We start from the raw sequence: 23,790 nt of genomic DNA on the forward strand, positions 1-23,790 counted from the left end.
TTCCTGATGGAAACGTAGTGACAAGGAGGGAATGTGGAAAAGTAAATTTTGCCATGTTCTGTGTCCCTACGCCTCATCCATCATATGTTATGTGTGCATGAACGATATGCATCTGTTATTCCCCATGTCTGATCAATGACGCAATTCCAGTTGTGTCCACCTCTAGTATGCTAGTTTCCAGTCCTCGTGAATAATACGAATATCAGGCCTATGTAAAGCTACGTTGCCACGTTTCCCAGTGTGCACGTTATTTCATTATAAAGTCCCCGTTTCCAGGCCTCAAAAGGGCCCGGACATCAGATTCAGCTCCTGTCTCCTGAAAGCCTCGCTGAGGAGCGATACAGCCCCCACCTGTATCCTCGACCCTTCACTTACTTCCTGCCTCGCAGTGCCCGGTGCAGCTTGGCTCTGCCTCTGAGTCTGCCAAAAGTATGTTATAGTTCCAGCTATCAGTTCAGTCCTCCTTCCCTGCATTCCTAAGCTACTGAACTGCATCAATAGTTTCCGTCATTGTCTAGCCTTCTCGTCTCCATGTTAGAGAAATACTGTATTTAATGGTCATTTAGTATTCTTCATCACGCACTACATGTAGAATAATGCATGGTCCAGTCTTAGAGTCAAGTTAGCTTTTCCCCTCATGACTTCTAGTTTATATCAACATGTTCCCTAAACATCAGATACTAGATAGGGTTTAGGTACATGTCGCTCCGACCCTCCAGACTCTAGTCTCTGCTCCTAGCACAGAGTTCGTAGCCCCCAGCTTCTCCTAGTAACACGTCATTGCCAGTTTTCGCGCACCATTAGGTTAGAGGTCCCGGCTCCTTAGGTAGCCCCCTCCAATGATTCCGCCCATTCATGACATATTCTGTTACGTTTGCATCACATGTCTATGTATACTCCCAGTTACACCTCTTTTTACTGTTATCACTCGCGACTGCTACGCGTCACGCCTTCTGCTCCACCCACTGCTACGCCTACTGCAATGTAATGCTATGTGTTTGCGCTATGTATATAAGTTGATGTATTGTTATTAAAAGTTAGCGCGCTCATTCCAGATCAAGCCCCGGCAGCTGCTGGGCCCCGGTTGTCCTGCCGGGCCCTGTTACCCCCGTTCTATGCAGGTTGTCCTGATCCTGTCCTTATGCTGTAATAAACCTGCAGAAACTCCTACTACCTCGAATCTTGACTCTTATTTTATTGAGCTATCTGTTATTCATTTCATTCATTCAAAAATAGATCCGGTATTATTTATTTATATACCACAGTACCTTCCTCTCGCATGATAACGGGAGTGCCGTGCAGCCGACCGCCAGGCCAGCAAGAGCTTTCGGTAACACTCCCGCAAAGACTTTGGATTCATGGCCCGGCAGTCGCAGCACGACTTTGGGTCGTGGCCGTGCTCCAGACACCAAAGGCACATGAGGCGTAGGTCCGTCACTTTAGGCCGGTCCGACGATGGAGCATCCCACGCACACAGTAGTCGAAGATTCGAAAAATAAGTTGACAAAACGTCAAAAAAGTTTAGTCAAAAAGTGACTAAAGGGGTAGCTCTCTCCTGATCTGCCCTAGGCCGATGCAGAAAAAGAAGGAACAGACGACAGCATGCAGGAGCGGCATCTAAGTAGGCACCGCAACGTCAACTTGGCAACCACGACGCAGAGTCGACAAACTTCACCCACCGACGCGGTGGGGGTACTGCTAAGAAAAAATTCTCCAGATCCAGTCTGACATGGGGGTAATTTGAAGGGAAAAAATTCATAACTTTTTCAGATTTTTTCTTCAGCAGATCCAGGATTACATAATGTTGGCACAAAATTCTTGACTGGCATCCTTACTCTCTATGGGCACTGTACATCTTTATTGGAAATCACAAATCTTTCAAGGCATTCCAATTTACCAGTTACTTACAACTTAGCGTTCTGATCTCAGCAGTTCACCATGTCAGGACCCTATGCAATAACATTATGCCCTACAAATCTATATCCTCATGATGATGATGTAGGGGGCTTGCCCTTTCCAACAGTACAGTTTATATCCTACATAGTATGTATATATATATTGCAAATGTTGATAAAGTAATTAAGCAATTCAACCACACTGAGAAAACCACACAGGTGGTACTCTGTTTTCTGCAGTTTGATGTCTCAAGATCAGCAGATAATGATCAGGATGTAAAGGTGAAGTTACCTAAATGACAGCTTGTGAAAGCACCAAAGGATCGTGAGGCCTTGCCATGGATGACTAATGGTAGTCCCTTAGAGTTGAAACTGGTACCAAATAAACCACTGTATGGGCAAGGTCTAGATTCAAAACTCTTAATGGCCAATCACTAGTTGAACTATCTGCATAAACAGTTGATGCAAAGTAACAAACTGCAACAACATCTTGTGAAGAATCGCCCAAGTTCCACGTCACAAAGTCTGCAAATGGAGTAATTTTTGATTCTGGATTGAATCCAAACATAATGTGCGGCTGTCATATTAGATAAAATGAAGGTAACTTTTTACTGGAGAACTGGAAAAATGTTGCAAATGCAAGACTGACTGGTTTCTCCAGATGATTATCCCGATGTATGGCGGATTACCGGTGACCTTTAGATTCTGATATACAAACTGCAATGTGCTTTCAACAGGACCTCCACAGAGTAGGTAAATGCTCATCCACATCTATCGGCGAGAAGACTAACAGTCTCCCAGAGAAAATAAGGTGGCTTCAGCTCCCCACAGCAGCATTTTGGACATATACTGTTTTCCAGGAGATTGGTGGACAGTTATTAAGGAGGTGCTGAAAAAAACTTGTCTGAGTGATACTTCATTTACCAGCAACTTAAGACTATAAGTCTTCTTCAGCGATCATGCAGCAGTCGGACAACAAGAGAAGAAGAGGGACGTTATACCCCAATAAGAGTTAAACCTTCCCAAAGGTAGATTATATTGTCAACAGAGTTGCAAAACTGCCTAATGTACAGCTTAATATGAGATGGCAGTAATGAGGTCAATGTGAAGTTCGCAGACAACCTTAATGTAAATACTGTTGAAGATCAAAATGAGTCTTTTGAGCATTGTGTGGTGAATTTTCCATCTTCATTCAGAACAGGAGTTAGGTCCTTATGCATATGTAGCTTTCCAAGAAACACAAAAATTGCATTTTGCCAGTGGTGTCAGACACATTAAGGTTAGTGAATTTGCCACAGAAACACATAAAATGTTTTTTTTGCTAAGAAGAATCTTGAAGGCACGGAAAAGTTGGATCAAAAATGTAAATAAAACAAAAGAGGCATGCATGACTTGTTCGTTTGGCTAGATGGAAATGAAGAGGATGCATAGATAAAGGCTTCATTGTCAGAACTAATAAAGACTGAACCAAAGGGAACAGACGCAAAGTTGGCTGATGTGGGAAAATAAATTTGTGACTAATAAGGAGGAATAGACTGTATGAACTGTGGAAAGTTTGGTAGAACAGACTCCTTTGAGGCGTGCATATTAAAGTATGTCGTTTTGTTTCTATTATCTGCAATCACTCGGTTCTTTGGAAGGTGGAGAGAAAAACTGGGACGATCAAAACGCTGCTTCGGCCCGTAGGGAAAAGATTACTGTTGCACAATGTACACACAGATTTGATGAATGACAGAACTGCAATTTATGTTCAAATGGCTTGTAACGGAATCCCAAGAGTCATTAAATTATGTGTGTGTACATTAAAAATGTAGTGCATCATTATGATGCCATGCAGTAGAATCTCCGACATATCACGGCAGTCAGGAGACTGCGCGACAAGCAGTCTGCGGTACACCGGCTGAATTAGGATGAGAACGTCGTGCTGGCGGACGGTAGAGTGATCTTTTACATTGTGACTTGTGCTGCGGCAAAGGAAAAGGGCTGCAGCACAAGTTGCCGTGTAAAAGAGCACTTTGCGCACATCCATGCACTGTGTGCCATCTTAGATACTGTAGGAGAGGGCGGTCTTCCCCCGACGTCTGTAGTTCAACAGCCTGCATTGTAATGCAGAGGTCGGACCGATGGCCTGTCTGTCGGGCAGACCACCACAGACAGCCGGTCGGTGGTGGTCTGTGAGACATCATAATTGGGCCCTTCATTTTCTTGGCGGAGTTAACATGCTTTGTACATACGAATTTCTCCAGTGACAATGTTTAAAGACTGCACTTTTTAACTCAAAGATTTTGGTAAGACAACCTGCAAGTTTATAACTGCATTGGTTGTATAAGTACATAGCTGAATTAAGTAAGATTGTAAAATCGTATACATACAGAACACATTGGCCAGTTTGCTTTATAGTTTAATAGGGACAATATTTAGACCTAGACTGGATCATTTCTTGGGGATCGCAATGTCTCATAAGTAGCCAATGGCCCAGTTATGCAGAAACGTGCACCACCAAAGAAAAATAAGTCGCAAGTGGAATAAGGATCTTGGAAAACAGACTTTGTAGAGCATTTTGAAAGGTGTACACATACTGCTACATAACCTTTTCTTCTAACATTTGTTTTAGGTATCTACTATTCTGAACAAGATCTGAGCAGCTGCTCACAGGGCACCCTTGCATGCAATGCTGAAGCCTCAGACTGCATAATAGCTTCCCTAAAGGGCATCCTACACACCTCAGCGCATCTTCTCCAAGGCCTGAAGAAATACGATCACACCACCTCATCCTGACTGAACTCTACTGGCTCCACTTGCCGGCCTGAACCATCTTCAAAACCAGAGGCATCATGTACAAACCCATAATGACCAGCACTTCCGCTTATTCTGCAGATAAACTCACATCGCTGGTAGCTCTTGGCACACCCACAACCAAGACACAACCAGACTGCAAACATAGAGGTATAAAGAAGCAAACAATAAAGCAGCAAGCCTTTTCAGTCTATGCAGACAGGGATTTGAACAACATCCCTGTATCCATCTTGACTGCCACTAAGTTACTATAATTCAGAAAAAGACTTATACCTCTTAAAAGAACACAACATCATAAAGCAATCGCAGTCCACAAAGCATCTATCTCTCCATCACTTGTTGACTGTATGTGAGAATGAATATGCTACTTACCAGTATGCATCTGTTCTTGGCATGTAGGGCTGCTAACATTCATATCTTTTGCATAGATCGCCGCCTAGTGTTGAGTCCGGATGATCGCACATTGTTGTCCTGGAAGAGTCTTCGAAGTATCCTGAGATAGGTGGCTCCACCCCTGGACTACAGTGCGCATGGGCATCGGCTCCATCCCCAGATTGTTTTTAGCCATTGTGGCAGAGATGGAGTGAAAAGTGTAAAGGATGTCCATGCTAATGATTGAATGCAAGAGTGTATCTGCAGCTGCGACAGGCACCGGGGAGGAGGGTGGGCGATATGAATGTTAGCAGCCCTACATGCCAAGAACAGATGCATACTGGTAAGTAGCATATTCAGTTCGAGGCGTGTGGGCTGCTAAATTCATATCTTTTGCATAGAATACATAGCAGTCCCTCCATTAACGGGGGTTGCCCGTGCCAGCTGCAGAAACCTGAAAAAGTGTCTTGAGAACAGCCTGTCCTACAGCTGCTTGCTGCTTGGAATGCACATCGACACAGTAGTGTTTGGTAAACGTGTGCGGTGTAACCCATGTGGCTGCTCTGCAAATGTCTTCCAAAGGAATGTTTCCCAGGAAAGCCATGGAGGCCCCCATTTTGCGTGTGGAGTGCGCTCTGGGGGGTATTGTTAAAGTGTGTTTTGCCTTTTGATAACAGATTTGAATGCACTTAACAATCCACCTGGCTATTCCCGCTTTGGAAATAGGGTTGCCTTTGTGCTGTGGTGAGAAGGCAACAAAAAGTTGTTTTGTTTTTCTAAAGTGTTGTGTCCTGTCAATATAGTACATCAACGCCCTCCTAACGTCCAAGGTATGGAGCATTCTTTCCGCTACTGATTGTGGATTTTGAAAGAATGCGGGCAGGTCAATAGTTTGGTTGAGATGAAACTGTGACACCACCTTCGGAAGGAATTTGGGGTTAGTGCGTAGTACCACCCTGTTTGGATGAATTTGTATGAATGGCTCCTGGACTGTGAGCGCTTGCAGCTCACTGACACGCCTTAGTGACGTAATAGCAATGAGAAAAGCCACTTTCCATGTTAGGAACTGGAGCTCACATGAGTGCAGTGGCTCAAAAGGTGGGCCCATCAGCCTGGTGAGGACCACGTTGAGGTTCCACACCGGAGCTGGTGGTGTTCTTGGGGGAATGACTCGTTTCAGACCCTCTAGGAAGGCTTTAATGGCAGGCACCCTGAAAACAGAGAGATGCTGCCTGTTCTGAAGATAAGCCGCTATGGCGGATAGATGTATCCGAATGGAAGCGTACGCTAGATTGCACTTGTAAAGATGTAACAGATAGCAAATGATGTTAGGAATAGATGCATCTAGCGGGTTGATGTTATTGGCCGTACAGTAAATGACAAAACGCTTCCATTTTGCAGCATAGCATGCTCTGGTAGTGGGCTTCCTTGCCTCTTTGATGATGTCCATGCATTCTGGAGGCAAATGAAGGTAGCCAAACTCTAGGACTTCAGGAGCCAGATCACCAGGTTGAGCTGTTGCGGATCTGGATGCTGAATGTCGCCATGGTTCTGCGTCAAGAGCCTGGGTGTAAGGCGCAGCCTTTGATGCGGCACCACTGAGAGTTCCAGAAACGTGGTGTACCATGGTTGGCGTGCCCACGTTGGAGCAACTAGGATGAGTATCATCGAGTGTTGCCTTAGCTTTCTTGCCACCAGCGGTATGAGAGGTGCTGGGGGAAAAGCGTACGCAAATCTGCCTGACCAGTTCATCCATATCGCATTCCCCTGCGACTGTGGGTGAGGGAACCTGGCGGCAAAGTGTTGGCATTTTGCGTTTTCCCTTGTGGCAAACAGGTCTATCTCTGGAAGACCCCACTGCTGGAAGTACGGGCGGAGTACTGATGGATGTAACTCCCACTCGTGCATCTGGTGGCTGTATCTGCTGAGCAGATCTGCCATCTGATTGTCCTTGCCGGGAGGTGCTCTGCCATGAGCAAAATGTTCCTTTGAATGGCCCACTTCCACATGCTCTGAGCCAGATGAGACAGCTGTGGCGAGTGGGTGCCTCCCTGTTTCTGAATGTAGTACATCGCTGTCATGTTGTCTGTCCGGACTAACACGACTCTGTTGCACAGATGTACCTTGAAGGACTTGAGCTCCATGAAGATTGCCATCAGTTCTAGATAGTTGATGTGCATCTTCTGTTGCTGCGTCGTCCATAGTCCCTGCACTGTGTAATTGAGCACATGAGCTCCCCATCCCTGGAGAGATGCGTCCGTTGTTAGGATAATCTGTGGCACCGGCTCCTGGAACGGTTGGCCCTTAATTTAATTTAATTAATTTAATTTAATTGTGGGTTTATATAGCGCTAGGAATCGACTCCCGGAGGAGTATCTCCACGCTTCGACCGCTGGGGAACCCGTCCTGGCTCACCCTGAGAGATGGTCCCTGATGGGTATCTCTAAGGTGCGACCAAGCATCCCCGGCGGTCTGGGGGGGCCGTTGTGAAGATGAGGCAAGCTGATGCCCAGAGTTGCCGAGTGTGGTTTCTGACTAGAGTAGGCACTGAGGCGAGAATTATCGAGTCCGCTGACGCTGGTCCACGACCCTGCCGCGTCGGGAATCGAACCCTGGTCCCGGGCCGTTCTCTGCTTACGGGTCTGCCGCCTCTAACCAGTGAGCCACACTTCTCCCTTGCAAAGGTTGTGTGGATTCCACCAATGCAGAGAGTTGTATGCCCGACCGGTAACCAACACTAGGTCTGTTAATTGTCCCTGAGCCTGTGTCCACTGATTTGCTAAGCACTCCTGGAGCGGGCGCATATGCAACCTTGCGTGAGGGACTATGAAGATGCAGGAGGCCATCATGCCTATCAACTGCATGAACACTCTCGCTGGAAGGGAGTGTTGCGGTCTGAACTTTTGGATCAGAGACTGGATGCTGTCTATCCTGACCTTGTTTGGCTGAGCCATAGCAGTCAGGGTATTTATTGTTGCACCCAGAAACTGCCGCACATGTGCTGGTTGAAGGTGCGACTTTGGGTAGTTCAACGAGAAGCCCAGACTGTGAAGGAGGTGAATGGTTGCGGACATGTCCGCGGCGCACTGTTGTTCCGACTTCGCTTGAACGAGCCAGTCGTCCAGGTAGGGGTAGACATGTATGTTCTGCCTCCTGAGGTGCGCCGCCACAGTCGCCAGACACTTGGTAAACACTCTGGGGGCGGTGGTCACCCCGAAGGGTAGGACTTTGAACTGATAATGCCTGCCGTGGATGGTGAACCTGAGATATTTTTTGTGGGACGGGTGTAGTGGTATGTGGAAATAGGCATCCTTGAGGTCTAAGGTTGCGAGAAAGTCCCCTTGGTTCAGCAAGGGAAGAATCTGTTGGAGTGTAAGCATATGGAAATGCTCTGACAGAATATACAGGTTGAGGGGGCGCAGGTCCAGAATGGCCTTAGGGAGCCGTCTTTCTTTGGAATAAGGAAGTACAGCGAATAGACTCCTGTGCCTTCCTCCTCCACTGGCACGAGCTCGATTGCGCCTTTTTGCAGCATCACCACTACTTCCTGCTGCAATAAGTGCAAGTGCTCTGCGGACATAGGACGTTGCCTTGGTGGAATGTTGGGTGGAGTGGATGTCAACTCTAGACAATAACCGTACTGGATAAGTTGTCTTACCCACCTGTCTGTGGTGATGTTTGTCCAGACTGGCAGGAACTGCTGGAGTCTCTCCCCGACAGGTGTTGAATGATCGGGGGGCAGTGACAGGGAGTCACTGTTTGTTTGCGGCAGAGGAACGGGAGTTGTTGTTTCCTTTGCCTCGTCCCCTGGTGCTGTTTCCTCGATAACCCTCTATTTTGCTTGGGGTACGAGGACTGTGCGCCGCCCTTAGTGAATTGTGACTGTTGATCCATCTGTCCCCGGGTAACACCGCGTGCACCTGAGCGACGAAAAGTGTTCCCCCTGAACTGTTGTGACTGAAGGGCCCCCATAGACTTAGCAGTTTCGTTGTCCTTCTTAATCTTTGAGGGTGGTGTCAACATCAGGACCAAACAGTCTATCAGGATTGACGGGCTGGTTGAGTATGGTCGTTTGAATATCTGGTTTAAACCCTGATATGCGTAGCCACGCTTGTCGTCTAAGCATGACGCTAGTGTTAATAGCTCTAGCTGCTGTGTCTGCGGCATCAAGTGCACACTTTATTGCTGCGTTTGAGATGAGTTTTCCCTCTTCTATGAGCAGTTTGGTACCCTCCTGAAACTGCGTAGGTAGGTGTTGAAAAAGTTGCTCTAGGGTGTCGTATCCGAATAGAAGTGAACGCTAGATTGCACTTGTAAAGATGCAGCAGATAGCAAATGATGTTAGGGATAGATGCATCTAGCGGGTTGATGTAATTGGCTGTACAGTAAATGACAAAACGCTTCCATTTTGCAGCATAGCATGCTCTGGTAGTTGGCTTCCTTGCCTCTTTGATGATGTTCATGCATTCTGGAGGTAGGTTAAGGTATCCAAACTCTAGGACTTCAGGAGCCAGATCGCCAGGTTGAGCTGTTGCGGATCTGGATGCTGAATTTCTCCATGGTTCTGCGTCAAAAGTCTGGGCGTGAGGCGCAGTCTTTGATGCGGCACCACTGAGAGTTCGAGGAATGTGGTGTACCATGCTTGGCGAGCCCACGTTGGAGCAACCAGGATGAGAGTCATCGCGTGCTGCCTTAGCTTTCTTGCCACCAGCGGTATCAGAGGGGCTGGCGGAAAAGCGTACGCAAATTTGCCTGACCAGTTCATCCATATCGCATTCTCCTGCGACTGTGGGTGATGGAACCTGGCGGCAAAGTGTTGGCATTTTGCGTTTTCTTTTGTTGCAAACAGGTCTATCTCCGGATGACCCCACTGCTGGAAGTACGGGTGGAGTACAGATGGGTGTAACTCCCACTCGTGCATTTGATGGCTGTATCTGCTGAGCAGATCCGCCATCTGATTGTCCTTGCCCGGGAGGTGTTCTGCCATGAGGAAGATGTTCCTCTGAATGGCCCACCGCCACATGCCCTGAGCCAGATGAGACAGCTGTGGCGAGTGGGTGCCCCCCTGCTTTTGAATGTAGTACATCGCGGTCATGTTGTCCGTCCGGACTAACACTACCTTGTTGCACAGATGTACAATGAAGGACTTGAGCGCCATGAAGATTGCCATCAGTTCCAGATAGTTGATGTGCATCTTCTGTTGCTGCGTCGTCCATAGTCCCTGCACTGTGTAAGTGAGCAGATGAGCTCCCCATCCCTGGAGAGATGCGTCCGTTGTCAGGATAATCTGTGGCACTGGGTCCCGGAACAGTCGGCCCTTGCAAAGGTTGTGTGGATTCCACCAATGCAGAGAGTCGTATGCCCGACTGGTAACCAACACTAGGTCTGTTAATTGTCCCTGAGCCTGTGTCCACTGATTTGCTAAGCACTCCTGGAGCGGGCGCATATGTAACCGTGCGTGAGGGACTATGAAGATGCAGGAGGCCATCATGCCTATCAACTGCATGAACACTCTCGCTGGAAGTGAGTGTTGTGGTCTGAACTTCTGGATTAGAGACTGCATGCTGTCTATCCTGACTTGGTTTGGTTGAGCCATGGCCGTCAGGGTATTGATCGTCGCACCTAGAAACTGCCGGACACGTGCCGGCTGAAGATGCGACTTTGGGTAGTTCAACGAGAAACCTAGATCGTGAAGGAGGTGAATGGTAGTCGACATGTCCGCGGCGCACTGTTGTTCCGACTTGGCTTGAACGAGCCAGTCGTCCAGGTAGGGGTAGACATGTATGTTCTGCCTCCTGAGGTGCGCTGCAACTGTCGCCAGACACTTGGTAAACACTCTTGGGGCTGTGGTGACTCCGAAGGGTAGGACCTTGAACTGATAATGCCTGCCTTGGATAGTGAACCTGAGGTATTTCCTGTGGGACGGGTGCAGTGGAATGTGGAAATAAGCATCCTTGAGGTCTAAGGTTGCTAAGAAGTCCCCTTGGTTTAACAAGGGAAGAATCTGCTGCAGTGTAAGCATATGGAAATGTTCTGACAGTATATACAGGTTGAGGGGACGCAGATCCAGAATGGGTCTGAGAGATCCGTCCTTCTTTGGAATAAGGAAGTACAGGGAATATACCCCCGTGCCTTCCTCTCCCACTGGCACGAGCTCTATTGCGCCTTTTTGCAGCATCACCACCACTTCCTGCTGCAATAAGTGCAAGTGCTCTGCGGACATAGGACGTTGCCTTGGTGGAATGTTGGGTGGAGTGGATGTCAACTCTAGACAATAACCGTACTGGATAAGTTGTCTTACCCACCTGTCTGTGGTGATGTTTGTCCAGACTGGCAGGAACTGCTGGAGTCTCTCCCCGACAGGTGTTGAATGATCGGGGGGCAGTGACAGGGAGTCACTGTTTGTTTGCGGCAGAGGAACGGGAGTTGTTGTTTCCTTTGCCTCGTCCCCTGGTGCTGTTTCCTCGATAACCCTCTATTTTGCTTGGGGTACGAGGACTGTGCGCCGCCCTTAGTGAATTGTGACTGTTGATCCATCTGTCCCCGGGTAACACCGCGTGCACCTGAGCGACGAAAAGTGTTCCCCCTGAACTGTTGTGACTGAAGGGCCCCCATAGACTTAGCAGTTTCGTTGTCCTTCTTAATCTTTGAGGGTGGTGTCAACATCAGGACCAAACAGTCTATCAGGATTGACGGGCTGGTTGAGTATGGTCGTTTGAATATCTGGTTTAAACCCTGATATGCGTAGCCACGCTTGTCGTCTAAGCATGACGCTAGTGTTAATAGCTCTAGCTGCTGTGTCTGCGGCATCAAGTGCACACTTTATTGCTGCGTTTGAGATGAGTTTTCCCTCTTCTATGAGCAGTTTGGTACCCTCCTGAAACTGCGTAGGTAGGTGTTGAAAAAGTTGCTCTAGGGTGTCGTAATGCGCCCTATCATAACGTGCCAATAGCGCCTGTGTGTTTGCTATACGCCAGAAATTGGCAGCCTGCGCAGCCACTCTTGCCCCCTGCCTCAAGCACTTTTGACTCCGTGTCCGGGGGAGGAGCTTCACCCGTCGTCTGGGAGTTCGCCCGTTTGCGGGCATTTGCGACCACAAGAGAGTCAAGAGGCAACTGTCCCCGAATATATGCTGGGTCTGCAGGTGCCGGCCTGTATTTCTTCTCGATGCGTGGGTTGACCACTCTCGCCCTGGTAGGCTCCTTAAAGATCTCCGCAGCATGTTTAAGGACACCTTTGAGCATAGGAAGTGTCTTAACTGTCTTTTAAGAGACAGAAAAAGTGTCAAACAGAAAATCTTCCTCCACTGGGTCAGCATGCATGTCCACGTCATGATTAGCAGCTGCCCGCTCAATTAGTGCATGAAAACCTGCAGAATCCTCTGTTGGGGATGCATGTGCACTGAAAAGCTGTGGGTCCTGCCCCACTTGTTGGCTTCCCTGGTCACCAGTGTCATCATAGGAATCCTGTTGTGCATCAGGGTCATTGATGGGGAAATTGTACTGGTCATCTTGTCCCCCCTCCTCTCCCCCTGATTGGTCGGGGGAAGGTGTTGGACTCCTCCTAGGCGGAGGCTGGATAGGTTCAACCAGGGCAGGAATGTCCTGTGCAGGCCTTTTCTTCTTCAGTGGAATAACATAGGAGTCCACTGGCTGGGAAGTAATTTTCCTCTTATAAAGGGTCAATTTGCCTGTGTCCGCGTCAATAGAACGCTCAGATTCTCCTTCTGAGTCGTGTTGCTGAGCCAATTTTCCACCAGACGTTGAAGATTCCGATGTCTTTGGCGCCGACCTTGGTGCAAAGGCTTTTGGTGCCTCTTTTGGTGGCAGAATGTATAGAAGCTTGGCAGCAGGCTTTGCAGGCATGTCTAGCGACTTCTGATGCGACGGCGCGGAAGCCGACGTCGCAGTAGCCTTCTCACGAATCCTTTGCAGTGAACTAGCGATTTGTGATGCGCCACTCGCCGAGGCACCTGGCGCCGACAAGGAGGCCGCCAACGGGCCGTCGCCCCCGACGTTCTGTGGCTCTGTTGGAGGCTTAGACGTCGATGCCGCAGCTTTAGACACGGAGTCCTTGGACCTATGAGTCGAGCCTCCGCTCTTGGATCCGAGGGATTTTGTAGACTCCGCCTCGACCATGCGTCCGTCAAACGGTGCCCCTGTCGGCACCGAATGTTTGTCGACGACTTTTGTGGACTTCGCCTGCGCCGCCCCGGTCGACCCTTGACGGACGACCTTCTTTGAGGACGCATCCCCCGCCGATGACTTCGGCACTGTCGAGTCGACAGTCTTCTTCGACTTCGGTGGCCCGGAGGTCGACGGAGCCGATGAGGTAGCAGGCTTTGATGGTTTAGATGGAACGTCCGCCATCTTAGTTGCGCTCGAATCCGTTAGTTTCGGTTTGGCATCGGCCATTTTAGGCGCAGTCGATTCTGATGGTTTCAGTTTCGGTTTCGATACGTGCTGCGTAGCACCCGCAGGTATGTCCGTGGCCGGGCCTGAAGGCGGGGCCGTGGCTTGCGGTGCAGGGTCTTGGGTAAGGCCGAGTGGCGATCCCGTGACCTGAGCCTGATCTGTGTAACTGTCGGGGCATAGCTCATACCCTGAGCTATCTTCCGCGGCCCCATAAACTTCTTCGTCGTCCCCTACCTCGTCGACGTATTCTAGGTTTTGGCCTATGTCCCCGTCGTCTTCTTCGGGATCGGCCTCGACCTCCGCCGCCGGTGGTGAAATTTGAAGATGATGGCTCAGGCCCTCTTCTTCTGGGTCGTCGAAGATGTTATCGGGTGCCGGGGCCGCCCGCCGGGCCTCAAGGCGCACCGCGTGCCGAAGCTTGAGCGTTTTCTTCGACCTGAACTTGGAGCAGGCCATGCAGTTCTCCTCGTTATGGTCAGGCGAGAGGCATTTATTGCAGACCGGGTGCACGTCGATATGTGGGTATTTGGACCCACAGACGGGGCAGTATTTAAACGGGCTCCGGTCCATGTTGAAAAAGTCGTGGTCTTGCTGCGATGAGAAGGCCTCGATGTCCGAAGAGTAACTCGACTCCGCAGATTCCGACTCGAAGAGACGGGAGAAACTCGAGACCGTATGCAAACAATACCGACATAGGTAACGAAGGCCTTTTGGCCTGAAAGAAGTACGTTTTCTCGGTTCCGACAGACGTCGAGACCGCATCCGAACCCAATGGCGGAAAAAAAACAATCTGGGGATGGAGCCGATGCCCATGAGCACTGTAGTCCAGGGGAGGAGCTTCAGGATACTTCGAAGACTCTTCCAGGACAACAATGTGCGATCATCCGGACCCAACACTAGGCGGCGATCTATGCAAAAGATATGAATTTAGCAGCCCACATGCCTCGAACAGTGAGTTTCTGTTGCAGTACCCCCCACTTTTTGCCTGGTGCACTTTTCCTTGGTGTGCCCTGGGTCTCTGACAATCAGGTACCCAGGGCCTGTTTTCCTTCACTAAAAACTGTACTAAAGCCTAAACCCAATTGGCATCTCTGGCCACATGTCAGCCCCTAGTAAATGGTACCCTATGTACCCAGGGCACTGTGACCAGAGAAGATCCTTAAGGGCTGCAGCACTTATTGCGACACCCTTAGGAGCACTGTACCCCGGCACACACACACACACACACACACACACATACACACACACACACACACACACACATACACACACACACACACATACACACACACACACACACACACAGCCTTTGCAGGCTGAGTGTCCTGGTGCAGAACTAAACGAAGAGTCGACATGGCACACATCCCTGTGCGCCATGCCCACAAACCTACTGCCCTGGCATACATCAGCCACCCCTCTAGCTGGGTGCCCTACGCCAGTGGTGTGGGCACAGGTGCATGAGCCCTGTGCCCCTACAATACCCAGGGCCATTCCTGGGCACTGAAAGTGCAGTGCTGCCATTTAAGAGTATATGGTGCTGGGAGGTTGTCATTACGAACTCCACAGCACCATAATGGCTACACTGAAGGCTGACAAGTTTGAGATCAAACTTCTCGCGCGCATTAAACCGATGCTAGTGTGGGATTTAATGTAAAAAGCACTACAGAGGGCATCCTAGAGATGCCCCCTGCCACCTAACCTAAAATCCACGTCTAGTCTGAGAGGCTGCCTAGGCTGCCACACAGCAGACATATTGCTGGACCCCTGGGTGGAGAGTCCCCGCTCTCCTGGGCCTGCAACAATGCACATCCTGGGACGAGGTGCCAAGCCTCCTCCCCCAGGATGGGCAGGGGGAAGCTTCAAAGGCATGCCGCCTCTGAGAGCTTCTCCAGACCGCTTGCTGTACTCGGCAACTGGCCCCCACCAGTTCTGACCCCCACTCTTGAGGGAAACCCTACATCAGGGAAGGGGGTGTGCCAGCCTGTGCCAACCCCACCCCTCAGGTGGGAGAGGCGAGGTGACCCACGACCCCGGGCTCTGGCCATCTTGAAGATGAGGAGCCATGGCCAATCACAGCTAGGCTCCTGCCCCCCTCCCACACGAGAGGAGCAGGCTAGGGGGAGTACCCACCCCAGGACAGAAACACATTGGTCCCTGCTCTTGCCCTACCTGTAACGCCCCTAAATTTAGTATTTAGAGTCACACTGAACCTTCCTTCCTTCCTTAGATCCGGATTCTGAAATAAGAAAGAAGAACAAGGAACAAGAAAACCTGCCGTGCAGCTGCTAAGAAGAGGAAGACACCAACTGATTTGGCCCCAGCCCTACCGGCCTGTCGACCCTCGAACCTGCTCCTGCTAAACCCAGCGTCTCCAGTGGTCAGTCACCTCAAAAACCCCGAAGGACCTGACTGCCTTGTGACGGACTACCTGGGTCTCCCACGAGCAGTGGTACTGCTCAAAGCAAGTAAAAAGCCCTGGCATCAGCCCGGAACCGTGAACCCTGCACACTCTGCACCCTCCAAGCCTCGCCTGTGCTGGATTGAATGAAGAGCAGGAGGATGTCCCCCCCCCAGCGATTCGGACCTGGAATCCAGTGCCCAAGGACCCTCCTCGATGACCCAGACGACGCCTGCAGCCTCAGGACAAAGGACCGCGACCAGCAGGGGGTAAGATAACCCTACCTCAAAAGACACCCCGGCACCCGGCGCCCCACAGCCTCCTGTGCCCAACTCCTGGGTGTCTACCTATCCTCCAAGGTCCCAACTTACCCCTCGAAGTGTTGGTCGCTCCAGAAGATCCTCCGTCCCTGCGCCTGCAGCCTTTGTTCCCTTTCCAAGATCTCCATTGAATAACATTGAGCGCCCGACGGCTCAAAAGCACCCTGCACCCAGCTGCCAGAGTGCCTCTGGCAGTGTAACCTTTGTCCTATTCTACTTCCCCATTTGCCTTGAGCAAGTGACCAGGAGCCCAGCTCCCACAGTCGCGTGGCCTGCTAGCCAGCAGCCACCAATCGAAGGTCCCCTGCCTCTCATTGGTAACATTGGGCCTAACCACCTCTGCACCCGGCTGCCCCAGTGCCGCTGAGGGTGTGCCAACTGTACCTACCTGACCCTGGGGGACCCCTGAGTCTATGCCCAGAACCTTATCTCTGCCAGTCAAGAACTTACCTAAAAGCCGATGACTCACTTTTCTTCCATAGGCTAACATTGACTGGTTTCACTTGAAGTTTCTTCAAAGTGTGAAGTTTTGAAACTTTAAAATATTCATCAAAAATCCGCCGAATAACGAATTCCGAAGTACTCACCTGTGATCAGGAGAGAAGCCAGTACTGTAACTTTTAGCCCAGTACTGAACTGCAAAAGTAATCGTAACAGTGTTTTACTATTAACCTAAATGTCTTCCATAGGAAACAATTGACTGCTTTTCTGTAAAATTTCTTTTGTGTATTTTTGCAAACTACAAATATTCCTTAAAAATCATACCAACTACTAAAACGTAATAACTTACCTTTCTTAGGTAGAGACCCCAGTACTGAACCTAGGAGTCCAGTCCTGGATTACAAAAGTAACGAGAACCTACTTTACCTGTGACTTGAATTTCCTTCCGTAGGAAAACATTGCTAGTTTTTCACTGAAAATTTTCTAAGTGTCAACTTTTGAAATACCTTTATATTCTTAAAAAAATCACAGCAATAACCAAAACGTTTTTACCAAACTGTTTTCAGCTTAGACCCCAGGACTGAATCTAGAATCCAGTCCTGGAGTTACAAAAGTAATCTATAAAGTAATCAGCTGCCTTTATGTAGAAAAGCCCATTGAGCTCAATGTTAAATTTGTTTAGAATTGTGTTGCCTATTGCAACTACTGTACCTATTGTGCTTACAAAGTTTATTGCCTTTCTGCAAAATAACTACCGGAGATCACTCATAATGAGAAAACTATATTTTGATACCTGTTGGTTCTAAAAATAAAACAACTATATATTTTGATATAAAAACAATTGGCCTGGAGTTCAGTTCTTGAGTGTTTGAAACCTTTTGCTGACTGAGTGTGTACAACAAATGCATTACACTGGCCTCTGGTACTGCCTTACTGCTCAAGCAAGCTACCACTTTGGAGAGTAAGGTCAGACCTGACTTTAACCTCTGTTATACCTCTGGGGATTGGGGACTCTATACACACTGTACCTTACTTTGGTCCAGTATATATAGAGCCACTTTTTAACACTGTATGTTTGGTGTTGACCCCGTCTAACACTCCGCTGCCCTTTGCCTAGGTTTGCACTATAGGAGTACCACATACATTTAAGCCTGGTATGAACAAATACAGGTAGAGTACCTCCACTGCCCTTATGAGGGATACAAAATGCAGCCTACCTTGATACTTCTGATCCTCTTAAGAATCATGGTCTGAGAATGCCGGATCGTTTTTGGTGTGCTAACAGATGTAATACCAAATGCAAGAGTTGTGGTCACTAGTAACTTAGGGTGTTCCATACCCTATTGAAGGGGTAGAGGATCCAAGAAGGGCTTCTCTTTGGAATCAAACAATCAATCCTTAGGTTGCTCACTAGGTCAGCAAAGAAGGTGCATAAAAAATCTAGTTTACTGTAGGTGTTATCTGCAACTGCACTAGAAAGCACTGCTGTGCCGCGCTTCAAAGAGAGAGCCAAAAGGTACAAGGCTAATGTTGCATAGAGAAGAGTTAAATAGTGACTGAAGTACTGATGGGTCTCGAAGAGCTTTATTAGAACAGGCTATACACAGAACATGTGAAATGAAAAATAAAGAAACTAGGTCCATGAGAGGTGAAAACCTTTGAGAGATCTTTAAAATACATGGTTGCAGTCCAGGGCACATGCAAACAACCAAGGAGACTAAAAAGACACAGGGTTGGAAGTCCTCCTATCAAGGTTTGGGGCTGGTATTTTGTCTACCTCTACTTTATCCAGTGCAAAAAAGCTTATTTGCAGCAAGCGGGTTTAGATGGCAAAGGCAAATTAACTTCTGAAGGGCAGGATTTGGGAACATTTGCTACTTAGAATATCAGATCCACATCTCGCCCTGCTGCTGATAATGTGAATAAGGCTGCAGCTTAACTTGCTTGCCCTGTTACCACGAATAGGAGTTTCAGGTCCTACTAAAACAGAACAGGTGTTCCTCTGTAATCCTCTTTTGTTCTCAAGATAAGCGAGACCCTTTTGAATAACGAAAAGGACACTTGAATAGGACAAATTACCAGAGGGCCTCCCCTCTTTTGTTATCAGAGTTCACTCCTTCAACATCTTGAGCAACCGTAGCAGACAGTGACTCCATAGAGTCCAGGTATTGCATCATTCTACGAAGCTGGCTCTTTATATGATAGATCAACATAAGATTGTGTAAATAGTCCGGGGTTTCCTTAAAAGTAGACAGAGGCTTGCTCTAGCAATCCCACGGTGTTTTTCTAGGTGGTAGTGTGATCAAGCAACCTTGGGCTCATCTTAGAGGAGTATAAAAGATCTGAAAATACACACTGGTCAATAAATGAGACCACTCAATGAGGAGATCAACACCAATTTATAAAAATAACATGTATCTTTATATGTGTTTAGGCACCAGAAGCAATTCGTTCAAGTAACTACATTTTTAAATCGAAATACTTTCAGTTCAAAAAGTCGACAGTCCAATTTTTAGAAACTGCAAATTTATCTTATGGGAGGAAAAGTCAATGCAGCATTCAGATACAGTGACTTACGGGACCAATCTCCAGGAGAGTGAGAAGGTGAGTGGTGGGAAAGGTACAAGGCAGGACCAGCAGAACACCACCAGCGGCACTGGGGAGGCCAGGTCAGGAGTGCAAAACCGTGCCGGGTGCCCAATGTTACTCAATGGCGATCAGTCTTTGTGTAAAGAGGCTGCAGGATTGGACTGGGAGGCCAGTCGGGCTAAACCAACAGGGGGCCTCAGGCCTCACGATGCTCGGGGCGTAGGGACTCGCGCTAGAAAGGGCCTGCGTACAGTGGCGGTAGGTGACGGACAGTAACTGAGGGCAAAACCATGGTGGACTTGGTCTCTAGAGGACGGAGGACCACAATGACACGGTTGGCCCACTTACACTTGGGCTTGGAGCGACAGGTGCAGTGGCGTCTTCAGGCATCTGGTTTCTGCAGTCACAAGGTCATCACAGGAGTCTTTGGATGTTTGCAAGTTGCAGTGAAGCAGGTCCGCTACTTCTCGGGAGGTCCCGACTGCTGGGAAAGTGCTGGCAGGTCTCCCAGGCTTTGGGGACATAGCAGCTATGGGCCAAGTCTTCTTTTGATGCAACTGTTAAAGTCAGCCGGCAGGGTTGGCACCAGGACAGTTGCTGGGTCTTCAGTTGTTGCAGGATGCAACTCTTCACGTCCTTCGTCCATCAGGTCAGCAGGATCTGATTTTCTGGTGCCAGGGGTTCTCCTAAACACTGAATTTAGGGGTGTTAAGGGAGTGTAGGGTAGTAGCCAATGGGCTACTGGCCCTTGGGGTCACTACGGCCCCTATTTGACCACTTCCTGTGAAAAGTGGGCATAAACCATGTTCAAGAGTTCCTTATTGTGTAAACACAAACTTGGGCACTTCTAAAAAAAAGTCGTATCCACATCAGGTCGAGCCACCTTAGGGGTGGTACTAGCATGGGGGTGGGCACACCTACCTGACTAGTTAATTTTGCCGCCTGTCCACGAGCCAAAGGGCTCTGAACAAAAGAGGGCAGCTTCCTTTCCTGTGAGGGAAGTCAGACTTGTATTTCAAAGGCAGTAGCTTCTTTGAAACTCCCCTGCCTTGGAAAGTTAATCAGCATGTTATCCTGTGGGAGGGGGAGTTATCACCCAAGCAGTCTTTGTTTCTGACGTCCTAAGAATAAAGGCTCTCACCCTTGGGGGTCAGACACTCGTCCCTGGTGGAAGCTCGCAGACACCAGTCAGGCAACACACCAGGGGCTGGTAGGTTTACAGGGGGGACGTTAGAGGTGCCCTCGGTGTGCATGTATTATTAAATCCACAGGGGCATCAGTGTGGGTTCACTGAGACAAGATATTTGATACCAAGCATCCCTACTTTCAGCGAAGCCATCATGTAGCTGGGGAACTAGTTTTCACCAGTGTCCAGCATGTTTAAACAGGTCTTCCCTGTTTACTCACAGTAATGGAAAGGACCAGCCAAGGGGAACATCTGCTTACGTAGTTGTGATCTCACATGTAATATAAGACACGTTGCCTTAGGGCTGAAAGGCCTGCCGTAGGGGTGTCTTACAGTTATTACATGCATTGGTAGAGGACATGGCACACAGGGATATGACATGTTGTGTGTTCACTTTTGCCTGCAGCAAAACATGCAGCCTGCAATGGCAGTCTTGCATGCGTTTGGTGAGGTGTCCCTTAGGGTGGCACAATTCGTGCTGTAGGCCTTAGGGACCCTCTCTAGTACCTCAGGCCCTAGGTACCTGGGGTAACATTTACTAGAGACTTACAGAAGGTGACAAAGGTATTGCCAATTGGGGGAAGCAATTGTACAGTTTTAGGGAAACACTGGTACTGGAGGCCTTAGCAGGAACCCAGTACACTTCAGTCAAAGTTGCATCAAATATCAGGCAAAAATTGTGTGTGTGTGGAGAGGGGGAGAGTGGGGTTACTGCAACAAAAATCCAGTTTCCTATAATCATGGAAAAGTGTGCATACCTGCAATCTCACGGGTGCGAATACTAATTTTCCTTACATGTGAAACATGCACTTTCGCTGTGGTCACTCAGCAGACAAATTACAAACTCTATGCTGGTATGACCACAAAAATAAAGACATAGGAAAGATGGCAGGAAAGGCAGTCTTTTTCCTGTTTGGTCCAAAATAAGGACCAAAACGTACTACACTCTAACCGCACTGTGTGCTACGGGCATGGGAAAAGACATGTCAGATGTAGGGAAAAAAAAGAGGGTACTTTTCCCTCCAGCAATTTGCATGTGTTAGGCAATGAAGATCTAACCAAACAAACTAACAGTTTTGGGAACGATAACAAGACATGATACAACCACCAGAATGTAGGAACTCAAACACCCACAACAGAGAAAAGGTAGGAGAAAGTGTAAGCACATGTTCACGAAAAAGTGATCTAGGAGTGTCGAGGATGTCTTGAGAAATAGGTCAGTATCTTGGATTTAGGATCTCTGGACTCATTTGAAAGACATAGGGAACTACATAACAGGTAATGGACTGGGCAAGCCACTGATATGATCTGTGTACTACTTAAAGGAAGAAGTGTGCATTGTGAACTTTCATTTGGCACATTATTGAAGTTACAAATGTAAAGGTTGCGGTTTTAGTCCAATTTCCCGATAAACAAAAATTAGTGTTTAATATTTGGTTTATTTTTGTAGACTTAAAAAGCATTCAAAAATATTACTAAGATCTCACACTTGCACATATTCTACTGTTAATAAGCATCACAGATAAAGCCATGCTTGAGAACCAGAATGACTCGTATATTCAGTGCTTTAATGACCCATTCTTCAATTCCAGACGCTGTAACTTAATTTGCTTTGCATTATGTCAATAAACATTTCTGAGTTTTAACGCACTTTGCTCCACCTTGGGTGGGTGAGAAGCTTATTTTGAATGAAGGACAGATGTAGGCTCTATTCTACAGAAGAGATCTATTTTGAATAAACCACCACTTAATACATGGAACAAATTTATACTAGAGGAAACATATATATATATATATATATATATACACACATGCCCTTACTTTGCTTCATGAGTTGTACAGCTAGAGAAGGGCAATTGGAACACATCAAAGAGAACATGCGCACCACCATAATAAACATCCCAGAACTCAGGATCGGCGGAGTTACTACCAGGAGCTGCTGAATGTTCGTAAGCAAATCCTTAGAAGCAACTTGCTGTAGCAAATTCTAGAAAGAAAGACAGGAAAACCTCTGACATTTGTATACATTAGCTTATTTTCAGTTGAAAATGTTCACAGTTCATGCACTAGAGGTTTAACTATACGTCAGTTTTCAATTGAATAAACAATTTCCAATAAAATAAATTAGAGCAGGATGTAATCAACTAAACAGAAAGACATAAATTTTAAGTGTTCACATTAACATTTAATAAAACAAAAACATGCATAGCAACAAAGTGTTGAACTTGGCTCTTTCTGTGTGGTCAATCAAAGTTTTTCCCTTCACCCTCCTGTTTTCTGAACCTGCTTTTGTTGGCTTATAAGACTCTGCGCATTCTACCAGAGCTAAATAACTTGTGCTCTCTCCTTTAAAGACAGTAAACTTGGCTTTCATCCAATTGCCACATTTAATCTACCTGCAAGTCCCTAGTAAAGAGGCACTACATGTACCAGGTCATTTAAACTAAATGCTGCTGGTGGGCCTGAAATAGATTCCACAGATTCGGATTCATGAAGCGCCGTGAGAGACGAACTGGATTGAAGAAACACACCAGCCACGTTCCGACTAAGGTAGACATTCGACTTCCCCATACGCAAGAATAATAAAAAATAGACCGACAGAACGAGGGAAAAAGGAAAACAATTAGAAAGGCCACTCCCATTGAGACAAGGATACATGTTGCTGTCTAGAGTAGGACTGGTGGACAATTGAGAATTGGTCTTCAACCCATAGATTGAAAGATATGCCCATAATTCGTGAATTAAGAAGGCCTGATGAAAGCCCGTAAAGAATACAGCGAGGCTTGAAAGGCGTCTGCATTTTCAATTGTTTGATGTATAACAAGTGAAGTATAAAATCAGGCAAATTGGTTTGTCTAATATATGCCTAAATAGTTGGTGGCATATATGAGAATAGAGATACATTGTGCATAAGTTGTAGCAAATGTGCAATTATGTATTGACATATCGTATTTTTTATGTGGTCATTATGTGATTGTTGATAATGTTATTGTTTGTTATTGTGAATTTGTTAAATGGAAGTCCAAACGTCAGATGTGTTGTTCTGAGACAAGAGGTTATTCCTACTATAATTTTCTAATGAAAAGAATAAAAACGTGTGGGTAAATAAATATCCATAATCACAAAAAGCATATAGTGTGATTACTTTCAATAGTAAAAGAATAGGACTTTAGGTGAATCTGTTGTTTAAATATTAGTTTATGGCCCTACCTAAGTCCTGTCCAAATGGGCCTGACTCCTTTCTTGGGCAAGCTGGTGGGCCTGCAGCATTAATTACACAACCCACTTAAGTAGCCTTTTAAACATGTCTCAGGCCTGTCATTGAAGCCTGTGTGCGCCACTTTAAACTGCCATTTCGACCTGGTAAAAAAAAACTTTT

General features: G+C 47.5%; 1 protein-coding gene across 11 annotated transcripts in view; it reads right to left on the bottom strand.

Moving 5' to 3' along the window:
- Window positions 1–23,790, bottom strand: part of TRIP12 (thyroid hormone receptor interactor 12) — a 1,008,257-nt gene that overhangs the window by 619,194 nt on the left and 365,273 nt on the right. For all 11 annotated transcript variants that reach the window (XM_078668151.1, XM_078668159.1, XM_078668158.1 and 8 more), the window contains one exon: window positions 22,233–22,398. In XM_078668151.1, coding sequence (XP_078524277.1) covers window positions 22,233–22,398 — 166 coding nt within the window. The remainder of the gene's footprint in view (window positions 1–22,232; window positions 22,399–23,790) is intronic.

Source organism: Lissotriton helveticus, chromosome 11 (genome assembly GCF_964261635.1).
Source record: "Lissotriton helveticus chromosome 11, aLisHel1.1, whole genome shotgun sequence".
Classification (NCBI taxonomy): Eukaryota; Metazoa; Chordata; class Amphibia; order Caudata; family Salamandridae; genus Lissotriton; species Lissotriton helveticus.